This window comes from Schistocerca nitens, chromosome 6 (genome assembly GCF_023898315.1).
Source record: "Schistocerca nitens isolate TAMUIC-IGC-003100 chromosome 6, iqSchNite1.1, whole genome shotgun sequence".
NCBI classification, from domain to species: domain Eukaryota; kingdom Metazoa; phylum Arthropoda; class Insecta; order Orthoptera; family Acrididae; genus Schistocerca; species Schistocerca nitens.
Window position 1 is genome coordinate 598,937,686 of NC_064619.1, and position 17,249 is coordinate 598,954,934.

At 44.3% G+C, this 17,249-nt stretch overlaps 1 protein-coding gene across 4 annotated transcripts in view; it reads left to right on the forward strand.

Moving 5' to 3' along the window:
* LOC126263167 (monocarboxylate transporter 2-like) overlaps positions 1 to 17,249 on the forward strand; it is a 257,848-nt gene that overhangs the window by 231,338 nt on the left and 9,261 nt on the right. For 3 of the 4 annotated variants that reach the window (XM_049960214.1, XM_049960212.1, XM_049960213.1), the window contains one exon: positions 15,047 to 15,238. The exons of the other annotated variant lie outside the window; for it this stretch is intronic. In XM_049960214.1, coding sequence (XP_049816171.1) covers positions 15,047 to 15,238 — 192 coding nt within the window. The remainder of the gene's footprint in view (positions 1 to 15,046; positions 15,239 to 17,249) is intronic. 4 annotated transcript variants of the gene reach the window in all.

Consider the following 17,249-nt stretch of genomic DNA (forward strand, 5'->3'; position numbering starts at 1 on the left):
AAGGCCAGGGCGAGGTACACCTTCTTCCTCGGCACCTGCTTCTTGGCCCTCACGCGATCTGGTGAGTGTGGCACCAATCAGCTAACCACAACTCAGGTCGTCCCCTTAATGAAGTGCGAAGAGCGTTGACAGAGGGATATAATACTGGTCAAACACAGCAGGTCGTAGCACGGGCCCTCCGTGTGCCACAAAGTGTGATCTCAAGATTATGGCAACGATTCCAGCAGATAAGAAACTTGCAGCCCTCGGTCGTGAAAATGAAGTCTTTTTGATCTAGGTTTCGGCCACTTCTAAGAGTACCTTCATCAGAAATAAAACATTTAAAACTGGTATGTCACCTATAAAATAAATATGAAGCGATCATGCTTTAGTCACAGAATAATAAAATAGGACACATAGAGGCAGGCCACTAAGGGCTGCACCACATGTCGAGCTGCGGTAGCGTCAGACTGAGACGCCCACGTTATCAATTGAGGGCAGGTGAACGTTACACCAAAAGTACTATCTACACTCATGCCCATAAATTAAGGATAATGCTGATACATGGTGAAACAACGCTCTGGTGGGCGATTTGCGGGTTTAAATCACCTCGGGGTATCACCATGCGGTGCATTTGATCTGCTGTCGTCGCACGGTGGCGCTGGCAGCAGTCCACATACGCAGAGGTGTGTTGGTGCATGTCAGAGGACGGTGCAGCGAGTAAGTGTGCAGACGTTTTCAGGCGTGCTAATGGTGACTGTGTGTTGAAAATGACTCAAAGAACACATGTTGATGACGTATGAGGGATAGAATACTAGGGCGACTGGAGGCTGGTCAAACACAGCAGGTCGTAGCACGGACCCTCCGTGTGCCACAAAGTGTGATCTCAAGATTATGGCAACGATTCCAGCAGACAAGAAACTTGTCCAGGCGCTACAGTACAGGACGTTCACAGTGTACAATACCACAAGAATCTTAACTGCAGTGCCCGCAGACAGCCACGGAGTACAGCAGGTAGAATTGCTCGGGACCTTACCGCAGCCACTGATATAGTTGTCTCCAGACGACTGAATAGACATGGTTTATTCGCTCGGAGACCTGCAAGGTGCACTCCACTCAAAGGAGAGCCCGTAAAGCCTGGTGTCAAGAACACAATATATGGTCATTGGAACAGTGGTCTCAGGTTACGTTCACGGTTGAATCCAGGTATAGTCTGAACAGTGATTCTCGCTGGGTTTTCATCTGGCGTGAACCATTAACCAGATACCGATCCCTTAATGTCCTTGAAAGGGACCTGTATGGAGGTCGTGGATTGATGGTGTGCGGTGGGATTATGATTGGTGCATGTGCACCCCTGCGTGTCTTTGACAGAGGAACTGTAACAGGTCAGGTGCATCGGTACGTCATTTTTCACCAGTATGTCCACCTTTTCAGGGGTGCAGTGCGTCCCACCTTCCTCCTGATGGATGATAGCACACGGCCACACCGAGCTGCCATCGTGGAGTACCTTGAAGCAGAAGATATCAGGCGAATGGAGTGGCCTGCCTGTTCTCCAGACCTAAACTCCATCGAGCACGTCTGGGATGTTCTCAGTTGACGTATCGCTGCACGTCTTCATAGAACACTTCGGGGGCTGAAACAAGCACTGGTGCAAGAATGGGAGGCTATTCCACAGCAGCTGCTTGAACACCTGATCCAGAGTATTCCAACCCATTGTGCGGCCTGTGTACGTGTTCATGGTGATCATATCCCATACTGATGTCAGGGTACACGCTCAGGAAACAGTGGCATTCTGTAGCACATGTGTTTCGGGACGGCTTTCTCAACTTATCGCCAATAATGTGGACTTAAAGATCTGTGTCGTGTGTGCTCCCTATGTGCCTATGCTATTAGCGGCAGTTCTGTGTATTGCCACGTTGTGCGACACCACATTCTGCAATTATCCTTAATTTATGAGCATGAGTGTACTAGCCTCAAATACATACCGGCTACTTAACATTCCAAATATAGACGGATGAGATGTGTAGTACATGAACTAAGAGGCATTATTTTATCTGACAGCAGTAGACATGGTAACAATTTGTCTACATAAGAATTTAGAAGTACAGTTTAAAGGCCGAATTACAAAAGGAGCTGAATAACTCAGCGAATAGAGAAACGGTATAACATGAAATGTAGTTAATATAAACCATTTAATGAACAAACAGTTATGAATCGACTTAGATAGAAGAAATATTTCGGTAACTGCACGAGGGAACACGAATCAAGTATCAAGTAAAGTCTTTATACCGTTGAAGAAGATTTCATTACGTCATTGTAGCTGCTCATTAAGAATGAGACCATCATTTCGAAAAAGATGTTTAAAAATTTCTAATTTTCCGAGAACATCTCTTCTACGCCCTTTCTTCTCGGTGTGCAAAATGTTGATATCGTGGACAGCGTTAGGCGCGTGATCTGTAAATGGAAGGTGATAAGCAAAAGACGAATTTTGGGTCTTAGTACCATTTTTTCTTAAAAGATGTCCTTTATATCTGACTGCAAAGGTACGTCCTGTTGATCCTATGTAGTAAGAAGAGCAGGTGTCGCAAAGAATCTTATAGACACCAGAGTTTTTCAAAGGGGAACGGGTCGACTTTAAATTACGAATAAATTTTTTTCAGGTTGATGTTAAATTATGAATAAATCTTTTTCTTCAAATTATTATTGGTTGAAAAGGCGACATTACAGTTGTATTTATCAGGCAGAAGGCGTTGGATCTGATAGGAGATGGGCCCCAAGAAAGGAATAGAAAAAAACTTCTTCTTTAGGCTGGACTCAATGAGCCAAATGTAGTAACTCATTTTACATTCTTTTTAAGGATGTTATCCACTATGGCAGGTTTGTCTTCGTTATTAACTGCTATCGTTTTGATTATATTAATTTCTTCCTCGAATTTTTCTTTCGAGAGTGGAATAGAAGTAGCTCTAAGAATAGCAGAGTGAAAGAAAGCGTTCTTATCAAATTGTGGGTGCATAGAAGACTCAGGTACGATCTGATCTGCAAGTATCACATGCAGATTATCGTAGTCTCTTCCTCGCTACGCCCAAACTGTTGATCCTATGCAAAAAATGGACAGAGCACTTTTGTAGGAAATTTTATGTAGTTAAATTTTATATTGGGGTAGGTTTTCGCTAAAATCGGTAGTTTTCGAATTATTAAATAAAAACGAACAAAAGCGATATTCAAACACGTCTTTCTTGAATAACTCGAAAAGTGGCCTTCAGTGAAAACGTATCCTAGGACAAAATTTAACTACATCTCATTTCCTACAAAAATGTCCTGTTCATTTTTTCTGCAGCACTAACAGGTTGTACGTAGTGAATGGAAGCATATGAAAATCTCGCATGTGGTTTTTGAAGGGGCTGCAGGTTGTATAAAACCCATCGGTAGGAACAGCTGAATCATGTTGTATATTTTCACTGTCAGATCAAAGTTAGTCTACAACAACATCTATACACTTAATGCTGCAAGCCACTGTAAATTCCCTGCCAGAGACCATTTCATAATAATTTCAATGATTTTCTGTTCTAAATCATTCACGGATAGATTAAGCAAACAAGGACCGTCCACAATCTTCGGCGCGCAAAGATGAAATGAAGGAATACCGCTACCTTGCAAGCAAAATAATGCGTGACAGGTGAAGCGAAGGGAACTTACAATGCTGACTGTACGAGGTAAAGAGAGCATTCATCGCCAACACAAGCCTCCTACTATCAAATATGGACGTCACGAGAATAAGAAATATCTCAAGAAATGGGAAGAATGCCGAAAATTAAGTGGAATGCAACTAAAGAGAACGTTCTTGGTAAAATTGACAAGGAAATTATGTGTGGAAGACACTTACTAGAAGAAGGGACAGGATGACAGAATGTGTGGTAATACATGTGGGAATAGCTAAATGGTTCAAATGGCTCTGAGCTCTATGGGACTTAACATCTGTCATCAGTCCCCTAGTAGAACTACTTAAACCTAACTAACCTAAGGACATCACACACATCCATGCCCGAGGCAGGAGTCGAACCTGCGACCGTAGCGGTCGCGCGGTTCCAGACTGAAGCGCCTAGAACCGCTCAGCCACAGCGGCCGGCTGAGGGAATAGCTTCCATGGTGTTAGAAGAAGCTTTTTCCGAGTGGGCTGTTACTGTTATTTTCATTTTAACATCCAGAAATTTTGCCACTAACGTTACACGCATCAGACTATGATTGACTACATCTGTGAAACCCATTGTCGCTGGCAAGGCGTGAGGCTCGTCTCCGATTACTGTCGATTAGGACCTTTCTACGACTGCTATTGTTACGATGTGTTAGATTTGTGCGAGCGGCACATCATTCCTTGTAGACACGTCGGATAGTCGCCACTGATAACCCAACAAATTGAGCTCATGGCTACGAGCAGACACGATTTCTAATTTATGCCATTCTGTTTCTTTGTCGCTCCATCTGCACGCGTTGTTTCCATAAACCAACTGGTACAAATACATCACTTCATAGCCATGACTTACATCAGTGACGGAAGATCGCATGTCCATCTGGTACCATTTCTACATAAACAACAGCGATGCAAGGCAACCAGTGTCTCCTTATAAGAGTGTGACGAATATTTTTTGGGTGAATTTATACTTGTGGCAAGGGAGATGTTGGGTGTTGGGTTAAATTTATGACTTACAGAAGTAGTTGTTGTCAGTCGTGTTTCTGGAATTGTAGTAAGTAGTATCAAGAAACGGCCAAAAGCTTTGCCGCGATGGATACACTGATTCCCGTCAAATCATTGAAGTTGAGCATTGTCGAGCGTGGTTAGTCTCTGGACAGCTGACCATCCTGGTCTGCCGTGAACTGTTGACAAACGTGGTGCACTCAGTTCCTGTGAGTTCAACTGAGGAGCTGCTTGATTCAAAAGTAGCGACTCCTGGTCACGGAAACTGGTAACTGCCGGGAGAGCGGTATGCTAAACCCACACTCCCCCACGCCCGCATCTCATGACGGGTTTGGGCTGAGGATGAGACGGCGACCAGTCGGTACCGTTCGGTTTTCCGTGACTTTTCGACTAGAGTTTAGTTTTTGATACCAGGACACGCCTTGCGAACAATGGTTACGATAAACTGTCCTAAGTAGCCTTGGAAATTTGAGTGCAGTCGACGCTGCCGACAGAAAGAAGGTGCGCCCTGACCTGAAGACAACTATTTTGGTGCTTGTAGCTTCTGACGACTTATCAGAATAATTTCTTTTCAAAAATCATAGATACTTTTAACAGAAGAAAATAGGCTGTACTGCTTAAGGGGAGCCGGAGGTGCCTATGCTGCCCATGTTAAAATCACTAAGTTTGAGGAACATTTATGAATAAACTACCAAATAGAAAAAATTGAGTTTTTTTACATATAGAGTGGTTTAGTATTGCAGTTATGACAGAGGGATTTTGGAGTATCTTTTCTAGTTTCCTTCCAATTATTTTTTTAGTAATGACACAAATTTTTTTACAAATAATTGCTTTATAATTAAACTGAAATGAAACTACTGAACATATTGCCAAATGGTTGTGTTACAATGTAAGTTTGACCACTAGGAGTGCTGTATAAAAATTTCATCTCTCTAGCTTGAGTGGATTTTGAGAAAATGTTCCTTATATTCGAAAAATTCTAATTTACGGGAAATGGCTGTCAAAGTTTCTCAATACATTCCTGCACTATAGGATGGATTCTCAGGGTCTTCTTCTTCATCCTCCAAAAGCTTCCTCTTCTGTCTTCTTTTCTGGCCTGTTGTTCCATCATACTTCATATGCCTTTCTCTTCTTTCTGCTTCTCTTATCCTTTCTCTGTCAATATTTCTTAGTGCTCGTACAGTGTTCACCCCAGCTGTAAATCCTAATGCCTTCAGAACTTCACACTTCACACTGTTCCCTTGGTTGTAGGTTGCTATCGATCATAAATGCCAAAGTGCAGTGTTTTTATGCTTACAAACACCCTTTTAGGAATCACTTTCCAAATCAAATTGTTTACGCTCTCATTAGGATTCTGCGTCTTTCGTGTAGACATTTGTGTAACAATTCTGGCTGTGCTAAGTCATGAAAAATTGGTTTTATTGTTCCCTACTGATTCTTGTACATACTGCATATTACCCGCTTTACACAAGAAGTATAATACTACCAACAACAGGCGCAACACTAAACTAATTCGAAACGGTAAACAGCAAAGAGACGATGTTCCGCGCTCTTATTCATTGTAGTATTGCAACTTGCTATTAGTGTTAATTTTCTTTTCACTACGTTCTTCCTCTTCTTATATACACGGTTATTAAAACGTGGCATCGTAACCAGAACAAAAGTGTACGACAATATTAAATGGAGCAAGATGTTCGAAATTCTGAGGAAAATAGGAGTAAGCTGTAAGGAAATACGGGTAATATTTGTCACAGAAAACAATGTAGCCAACCCTTGCACACTCGCTGTATGCGTAACATAAGGCGCTGTATGCGTAACAGGCCGAGAAAATTCCAAGCAGTTCGCCAGGAAGTCACGAGAGGGTGTTAGATGCATTCAGCGGCCGCCCATTTCCTCTGCCGGCGGGGGGAAAAATGGTAATAACTCCACTTCTAGGGCGAGTAGAAGAATAATTCAAAGTTTACATTAAAGAGGAATGTTCCAATTAATTTTCGGTAGCAAAAAAAATCGTGATTTTTTTGGATTTTACCACCTCCGGCTCCCCTTAAATGTTAAGAAATATACGGCAAAAGAAACTCATGCATAAAGAAGTAAGAGGTAAAAGGAGAACTTTCTATTACTGGCAGCAGGCAGTAAGACAGAAACTATAAAGGACGCTTGAAGCAGTCAAAATTCCACTCTCGATCAACAGGTTAAGCACGTAATAATAGCTGCAGTATCTGGTAGAAAGGCCACAGTAAACAGGTGACATGCTTAGCGATAATTTACTTCAGCAGATAAGTCACATTACACAATTCTGCATAACTCCCAGGGAAACACCTTGTAACAGAAACGTACCACGTAACCTTATCAGACAAAAGTGATGTGCTACTCGCAGATTAGAAGTTAGTGCAATCACTCTCAAAAACACAACCCATCTTGTGACTTGTCCGCCTTCCACGCACCTCAAATGTAATGAGAGTTGATATTATGGAAATGTAATTTGAGGTCACAGCTTTGGAAAAAATATTTACTTTATCTTTAACGTACACATGATATCATACTGTTTTAGTATCATTAGTTCATGAGTGCACCACCAAGCCTAGAGGTACGTTGGGCCCAAACATAGTGAAGACGGGAGCAAAGAGTGAAATTTGCGTATTTGAATGTCGTAAATATGGATCACTTGTGGCGGGTGATTGGAGTTTTCCTGTCACAAACTCACAAACTAAGTATAAAAACTTTTCACGGATATAATAACAAACTCAGCGATCTTCCCCTTACTATGCTGGATACGATCGCCCATATGGAAGACGGAGCTTGATTACATAAAAAAAAAGAAAAACTGGCGAACCGGGAACTGCAGTCAGCAAATGATTTCGTGTGAAATCATACCAGGTGCGACGTGGAACGTAAGCATTTCCCGGAGTATACACTGTTAGTGTTATATACGTGGCTGCTGCTAAACGAAACGGTCGAAATCAATTCATAATTTGGCGGGTACGTAGATATCATTCTCAAGGCACTGGATGAGAAGGGTTCTTTTTCTCGTCAATTAATTTGTTATTTATCTAGATACGATATAACGATGATGATGTAACCAAGGATCCAGAATGAGGATAGAAATAGAGAGGATGTTGTGTGAAAATGTATGAAGTATGTATGCGTGGAAGGAACTCATAAAAAACAACGTATGCTACATGTCTGTTACGCGGGAATAAGTTGGACTGGATCTGTCACGATGAGTAGAACAGGTGTAGTAACTTAGCTAGCTATCTATCAGGAGTTCACACATGTTCTGCGAGGAGGTTAAAACATGAAAAAATGGTGGTATGTGCTGGTTTTTTGCGTAGCAGACGGTGAAGGGGTTTTAAAGATTTGGGAGGATGTGAGAGGAGCTACATTGTGGTGCTGAGATTTGAGATTATTGGAGGTGTTGAACAAGCACAAAGTGTTCTACCTGTTTGAGGAGGTGAGGGTGCATCGAATATTTTCTGAGTATTTAAAATATGTCATTGTATACTATGTTTATAACCTCTTCAGGATTTGCTGTATAAATGAATGTATTAAGTCTTGATGTCACTCGTGACAGAGCCACATATTCATCCAACTGGTCATGTGAAAAATATCTGCGCGCATAGGTCAGTTCCAGCAACGTTGGGACTCAAATCTTAGAGAGAATTAAGGTGTTTACTTTAGTGACTTGTAGGTGAAAATATAGCACTTTCCTGAAACCAGTCAAGTCTCTTGTCATGTCATAAATAGCTCGTTATACTGTTTTTACCTAATTTAGAGACATTTGATACAGATGTAGAAAAAAGTCATTATTAAGATTTATGTTACCATTAGTTGCTTGAAATTTGCAATTTCCTATTTTGAGCAAGTTATTAGAAAAATATTTATTACATTGTATGGTAGTAGTTTTACGTCCTTATTTTATTTGTGTGGTCTTAGTTAAATCGTCTTGACGATGCATTGACAAGGTCTGCTCTCGTACCTCTTGCTGTTATTGGAAAGATTTCGCCGACGTCTCCAGAGAACGAAACGATGGAACCGCCCATAGTGCTATTTTTGCTAGGAAGAACACGCAGTGCCCTTCCGAACGCCTCAAGGATGTTTTATGGGCGATCGAAACGTCATCCCTAACAATCAAAGGGAAATCCTGCATCAATTTACCAGTACCGCTTCGCTCTGAAACATTCCAAACGCTGGAAGTTTCGTCACCATAAAATTTTAGGGCAGACCGAGTGTGGGATGAGCTACTCGCCTGCAGTAGCAGACGATGCCACAGCGAGGGTACTTTTCCCACCATACCTCACTCTTGCGAGTAGTAGCCTAGATTAAATAAAAATATCTTGCGCATGTCTCCAGGTGGATCTGAAAAAGGCACGTCAAAGATTTTGCTCGCTATTCAGACGATACTCAGTTTGAGGGGTCTGTGAAAGTTGAGAACGATCATACATTCTTTCTCGCGAATATTCCGTATTGACTGATGTATTTATATTTGAATTTATCAGTAAAGAGAGACCAAGTGTGTTATATATTTGTCTGATGGAGAGTCATCGTCTTTATTCAATTTATTTAAAGCTTCATCAAACACATTTATGTTGTAAACTGTGTCATCAGATGACAGTTCATTTCATTGTTGACGCAGTACGCCTTCTGTGGTGTCACCGCCAGACACCACACTTGCTAGATAGTAGCCTTTAAATCGGCCGCGGTCCGTTAGTATACGTCGGACCCGCGTGTCGCCACTGTCAGTGATTGCAGACCGAGCGCCGCCACACGGCAGGTCTAGAAAGACTTCCTAGCACTCGCCCCAGTTGTACAGCCGACTTTGCTAGCGATGGTTCACTGACAAATCACGTTCTCATTTGCCGAGACGATAGTTAGCATAGCCTTCAGCTACGTCATTTGCTACGACCTAGCAAGGCGCCATTATCATTTGCTATTTATCTTGTGATGCATGTACCGTCAGACAGATGGTCACCAATTATGGGTTAAAGTTAAGTATTTCAGAAGCTACGTACCTTCTTTTGCTAGTATAATTACTTTCCTGTTCCAGACCTCACGCCAGCCTGCGTGAGCTTAAACGCGTGCCTTTCGGCTATCTCCTAGTGGCTTGGCTGTCTTGCCAAGTCACAACACCTTCAGCGATGCTTTCACGACGATTTAGCCAAAAGAGCATCCGGTCAGTAATTGCACAAAAACAATATCATGACAGCAAATAAATGTTTAAGTGATTTTGCTATACGGCATATCGCATTGGTGGCTCACACCAGCCTCCCCGTAGCGGTAGCTAGCGCCAGCCTGGCGCTGCTGTCGGGCGGAATTATTCCTGTCTCCTGATTCGAAGGAGTTCTGCTATTGACCGCTAGATGGCAATGGAACCATTTTCACAGTGTCATCATACTTTGACCAAATTGCGCGAAATTCTGTAGAAATTGTATATAGAAATCTTCCTTGTGATTCAGTCTTCCATTAGTCAAAATCATATTACAGTCGGTAGAGTAGCCCCTGAAATTTGTCTGAACACACCGACAGAAATCGCGTTGGGGGACTTAATTTACGTACGTGAAGAAGAAAAAGATAGAAGATGGATTGAGAAATGATAATTGTGATAATTTTTGTAGACTTTGTTTTGGATTATCAGCTAGAGATTCTGAATTCGTTATTGAGTGTTAGTCCAAGATTCTGCAGTATAAACACTGTTGCCTATCGTAGCAGCCCTATGGCAATGATAATGGTGTGCAGCGTCCCTGCAGAAATCCATAACGCAACGTCTTACGTATATAGACGCGGCGAGTGAAAATTTGCACCAATGCTGGGAATAAAACCCGGGTCTGCTGCTTACTAGGCAGATTACTTTAGCCACTAAGCCACCTTGGCACAGCGGTTCGCACAGCTACACGGATTGTCCTGGCACGCCTCACCCTCGATGCACTCGCCTCCTCAGTCTACGTACGTAAAATCATATCTGTATGAGAGAAGTAAAGTCTCTGAGATTGTGTCTTTTCATTTGTATAAGTACCTACCCCTGGATTCAGACCGGATCGCCCATTTATGTTCGATGTTGAGGTGCTATTCCAGAACATGGAGTGTCTCGGCATTTCTGTTCGTGTATAACGGGGAATTTAAAGATGACTGGAACGGCACTGAGAATTTGGATCGAGGAGTTCGTAGTAATAGACGGCAAATCATCGAGTAAAATTTAAGTGATATCAGGTGTTCCCCAGGGAAGCGTCCTGGGACCTCTGCTGTTCCTGATCTATGTAAATGACCTCGGTGACAATCTGAGCAGTTCTCTTAGGTTGTTTGGCAGATGTTGTAATTTACCGTCTAGTAAGGTCATCCGAAGACCAGTATCAGTTGCAAAGCGATTTAGAAAAGATTGCTGTATGATGTGGCAGGTGCTAAATAACGAAAAGTGTGAGGTGATCCACATGAGTTCCAAAAGAAATCCGTTGTAATTCGATTACTCGATGAATAGTACAATTCTCAAGGCTGTCAATTCAACTAAGTACCTGGATGTTAAAATTACGAACAACTTCAGTTGGAAAGACCACATAGATAATATTGTGGGGAAGGCGAGCCAAAGGTTGCGTTTCATTGCCAGGACACTTAGAAGATGCAACAAGTCCACTAAAGAGACAGCTTACACTACACTCGTTCGTCCTCTGTTAGAATATTGCTGCGCGGTGTGGGATCCTTACCAGGTTAGATTGACGGAGAACATCGAGAGGGTGCAAAAAAGGGCAGCTCATTTTGTATTATCACGGAATAGGGGAGAGAGTGTGGCAGATATGATACGCGAGTTGGGATAGAAGTCATTAAAGCAAAGACGTTTTTCGTCGCGGCGAGATCTATTTACGAAATTTCAGTCACTAACTTTCTCTTCCGAATGCGAAAATATTTTGTTGAGCCCAACCTACATAGGTAGGAATGATCATCAAAATAAAATAAGAGAAATCAGAGCTCGAATAGAAAGGTTTAGGTGTTCGTTTTTCCCGCGCGCTGTTCGGGCGTGGAATGGTAGAGAGATAGTATGATTGTGGTTCGATGAACCCTCTGCCAAGCACTTAAATTGACGGAGAATTGCAGAGTAATCATGTAGATGTAGATGTAGGAAGACGTGCCAGGGTAATCCGTGCTGCTGTGCCAAGTTGGCTTAGTGGCTAACGCACCTGCCTAGTAACCAGAACTGGGTTCGACTCCCGGCCTTGGTACGAATTTCCACTCGCTGTTTCAGTCTATATGCATAAAATCGTATGTACATGACACCAGTAAAGTCTCTGAAACTGTGTCATTTCGTTTGTAACGCAATGTTTAGATATTCTCCTCCCTTACACACAGTATCAGAAGGATGCGGGTTGCAGTAAGTACTGGGAGATGAAGAAGCTTGCACAGGATAAGGTAGCATGGAGAGCTGCATCAAACCAGTCTCAGGACTGAAGACCACAACAACAACAACACACGACATAAATGCAGAAACAATCCCAAATTCAAAATATATATGTGACTGAAAAGATTTACAATGAGTTACTCAGAAAACAAATCTCAAACGAAAACTTCCACGTGACTGCCGAAACATTGATGAAAGAGTATCAGTATACGAGAGCCAATTCAGAAGCAGTACGTTGTTATATGTAGATATAATGTAATATATCCTCTTCTTACCAATTTAAGTATAACCTAAGGCACCACGGAAAATACTGAATCCAATATCTGACAAGTTTCGCTATGACTGTAGAGGGCACGTCCACTAATTATCACAGTTCCATACACAAACGCGCTGGAGACTCGATGGACTCGATGCCTTCCGTTATTCCAAAAGAGGTAAAATGGAGAGTTGTCGGGCAGCAGGCTACGTCTGAAGTGAGTCACTGCCTAGTTTCTGTGTTTCTTGGTCCAGCGAAGGCGTCCAGCCTTATGTGTCACCGTGAGCAGTGGAGTTTTGCGACATATGGAAATGAAGTCCCATGCTTCTTAACACAGCGTAACGATACGATGCGGGAGATCCACACCGCCGTACTAGGCAAGGTCCTAATGGAGGTGGTTTGCCGTTGCCTTCCTCTGACCGTAATGGGGATGAATGATGATGATGAAGGCGACACAACAACACCCAGTCATCTCGAAGCAGGTGAAAATCCCTGGCCCCTGATCGTGCTCCGGAAGCGAGAACACTACCGCGAGATCACGAGCAGCGGAATTTTCGAGATAGGAGACTCAAAATGTCTGTTGCTTGTGGGTTCTATCGCGACGTTCGCTCTGGAACTATTTGATTTGGAGGTGCATCCAATGGCAGCAGGAATTTCTGTCGACGCTGGAACAAATTGTCATTTACCAGACATGATACTCGTCTGTGATCAGTATCGGCTAGCATATCCTCACGACCACTGTAGTTAATTTTGTTATATGCTACCAAGTGGTAAGAAATTCCTTGCAGACACTTTGAACGGAACTGAGAAGGAAACAAACCAGGCAACTTCATTCACCGTGCGGTAATGTGCACATAGCATACGATGCTCCTTTCTGGAATTGTGTCGCGTCCCCACGGCGACCGATTTTACTGCCCTGCGGCAATACAACCTACGCGAGTGTTGGAGGTTTACGTAGTGCAGAAATTACAGCGCTCCAGAGGGACCGTTAAGCTTATTTATGGGCGTGACTAATATTCTGTGTGGCGAACTTAGTTCCTTAGGAGTGCGAGCTGTTTCTACGTTCAAGACCTGTTGCACAATGTTTCTCAGAGAAAAATTCTTTTCTTATGTGTCATGGAGTACAAGTAGATTTCTCTTGCGTCTTCTCCCGTGAAATCATGTGCCGGGCCCCTATCCGATGCTGAACTCTAATGTCTGTTAAATTACAGATATTGGAATTGTAAGCCAAATTGAGATGTGTTTAAGATGTTTTCTCCAGCACGTTATCGTTTAAAGAAGGAAGGAATAGCAGGTTTGACGTCCCGTCGACATCGAGGTCATTAGAGACGAAGCACAATCTCGGATGGTTTGAAGGATGGAGAAGGAAATCGGGCGTGCCCTTTCAAAGTAACCAATTCCGGATTTGCCTCGAGGGATTTAGAGAAACGACAGAAAACCAAAATCAGAATGGCCGGATGCGGGTTTGAACCGTCGTCCTCCCGAATGTGAGTTCATTATGTTAACCAGTGAGTCACCTCGCTCTGTAGTCCTCGTTTGCTCTTAGAGCTCATGCGCTCTACTGAACAAAATAAAAATGACAACTTACAACAGTGTCGTTATTATGGTACGACGGGTGCTCAATAAGAAATGCAACATATTTTTTTCTGAAAGCGGGTGAGTTTTATTCAGTACTTCTATTCCCCACTCTTTTGGCTATAACCTCTACTTTGCAACGTAATGTCCGTTCAATGCAACGGCCTTACGCCACCTTACTGGGAGGGCCCGTATGCCCGCATGCTACCAGTCTACCGGTCGACGTCACAGCCAGTACCTTGTTGCATCAATCCGCTCCACATAACCCACATACTGCTTCCCGCGGAATACAGCCTTCCTTGGGCCAAGTGGATAAAAGTCGACATGTCCGAGATCCTTGGTGTAGGGTGATGAGAGAAATGGTCCAATTAAGTTTAGTAAGCTCCTCTTGGCTGTGCAAGGCTTGTTTGAGGTCTTGGGGTGTAATTGACAAGGAGAAGCTCGTTTACATTTTTGTGGCGCGTTTCAACACTGCAGGAGTGACAGCTACGTACAGCCGGCTGGCACGCGGGACATGGGACAGACAGGTTTTCGCGATCTTGCTGCGACGACGAGAGACCCAGTGTCTCATGTTGCTTTTGTGCACTGCCAGGTCTTCGTAGACATACTTCAAGTGCCTATGAAAATCTGCAATGCTTTGGTTTTGCACCACCGTCAGAGATGCCATTTTTACAGATGCCATTTTTACAGATGCCATTTTGAAGTCACGTATAGCGCTGCAACCTGTGGGAACTTGAAGCTATAGGGGCGCACTCAGTCATTGTGAGGCCAGTTGAGACGCTACTTCATTGAGAAGTAGCGACACCTGTCACGAAAATTGACAACGGTCGGAGAGTGGTGTGCTGACCACATTGTCTTCCGTATCCGCATCCGGTGATGCCTTAGGGCTCAGGATGACATGGCGGCCGGTCGGTATCGTTCTGTCTTCAAACCCTTTTGGTCTGTGTTTGCTTGTTTTATAATCACTGGATTGGGAATATTTCACTATGTTCACAACAAGTCCAGCATTTGTTCAACCGAAATTGACCGAAAAAAATGTTGCAATACTTATTGAACGTCGCTCATATACACCTTAACGTCTTACTTATAAAAGGAACACATGATTGTAAGTAGCACAGCAGTTGTTGACTGCGCCATGTAATAAGTCATGCCTTGTTCTCAGCAATCGCGATGAGCACCGGGATGGTGCCACTGTGCGTGTGGAACGCGCTCTGCGGCTTCTCGCGCGGCGCCGCCGTCGTCAACAACAACCTGTGCGTAGCCGACGTGTGTCCCGAGGAGAAGCTGCCGGCAGCCGTGGGCCTCAATATGGTCTGCACCGGCTTCATGCTGCTCGCCGTGGGGCCCATCATAGGTAAGGCCACACACTGGATGCCAGAAATCTCCCAGTACTCAGTCTTATGTAAGGGGCGTTCAAAAAGAAGTCAGCCGGGGGCACAGTTACACAAACCAGTACCTGTATGTTAGAAGAATTGACCCTGGCTGTTGAGACACTTGTCCTACTGTGATGCAAGGCGGCGAATGACTGTATCATAAAATTCCTGGGGCTGTGATGATAACCAGTTCCGCACGTACAGCTGGACATCGTCTTCCGAGATGAATTGCCCCTCAGAGCCTTTTTAAGGGGACCAAAAATGGCGTAATCACAGGGAGAGAGGTCCGGAATGTATGGAGCGTGGCCGAGAATCTCCCATTTGAATTTCTTCGGGAGTGCCGCGACTGTGTTGGCCGTATGAGGCTTTCCATTGTCGTGGAGCAGAATGACCCCATGGGTGAGATTGTCCGGTCGCTTCGATTTGATCGCTTGGCGAAGGGTGGTCAAAGTTTGCGAGTAACGCTGGGCATTCACTGTTGTCCCGTGCTGCAGGAAGTGAATCAAAAGGGGGCAATCTTGGTCAAAGAATAACGTCAGCATAACCTTCCCTGCACTTGTGTGGATGGCCTTGTCTTTTTTTGGTGGTGGTGGTCCAGGATGCTTCCACTGCAGACTTTGTCGGTTTGACTCTGGTTCTAATACATGGCATCATGACCCATCTCCAGCGACCACTTGTGCCAGGAACGCATTCCCTTCGCGAGCATAGCACTGCAGATGAGCAAGACAGTTAGCCGTTCGACATGCCTCCTGGTATGCTTGAAGACTGTGGGGCACCCATTGGGCACACACTTTGCGCATGTGCAGTCATTCCTTCATGATGGCGTGAACACTTCCGACGCTCAATTCGACCACGGAGGCTCTGGCTTTCACTGTCAAACGGCGGTCCTGGGTAATGAGTGCATCCACCAGCAGGACGATGTCATCGGTAACGCAGTTTGGCGCTCCAGACCGTGCATCATCGACTAACGACATCCGTCATTCCCTGAAGCGCTTGTGCCACGCCTTGACCCTTGCAAGGGACATGCAGTGTTCGTCGTACACTTGTGACATTCGTTTATGAATGTCCGTTCCTCCTACTCCTTCCGCTGGCAGAAAACGAGCAATACCTCTTTGCTCTTTTGTTGACGCCTCCACGTCACTGTTTGCAATGCGACTGGCAACGTTGGAAGATTGATGCATGCTGCTGCTAGCTCTGTATAGTCACGTGACGTGCACGGGCTGTGAACTTCCACGGTCTGGTCGGAACCACACCTCGTTACAGTCCGCCCCCGGTAGCTGAGTAGTCAGCGCGACATAATGCCAATCCTAATGGCCGGGGTCCGATTCCCGGATGGGTCACAGATTTTCTCCGCTCAGGGACTGGGTGTTGTGTTGTCCTAATCATTTCATCCCCATCGACGCGCAACTCGCCGAAGTGGCGTCAAATCGAAAGACTTGCACTCGGCGAACGGTCTACTCGACGGGAGGCCCTAGTCATACGACATTTATTTATTACTATTGTGTCTAGACAAGACAGCCTAGACACAATGAGAGGAAGCCGAAAGGCACGCGCTTAAACTCACGCAGGCTGGCGTGAGGTCTGAAACAGGATACGTAATGAATGCTATAAAGAAAAGTACGTAGCTTCTGGAATACTTAACTTTAATCCACATTTGTAGAACATCGCTCTTGTTGATACATCAATAGAATCTCAATATCAATTGAATACGGCGCCTTGCTAGGTCGTAGCAAATGTAGCTGAAGGCTATGCTAACTATCGTCTCGGCAAATGAGAGCGTATTTGTCAGTAATCCATCTCAGGCAAAGTCGGCTGTACAACTGGGGCGAGTGCCAGTACGTCTCTCTAGACCTGCCGTGTGGTGGCGCTCGGTCTGCTATCACTGACAGTGGCGACACGCGGGTCCGACGTATACTAACGGACCGCGGCCGATTTAAAGGCTACCACCTAGCACGTGTGGTGTCTGGCGGTGACACCACAATTACCTCGTTA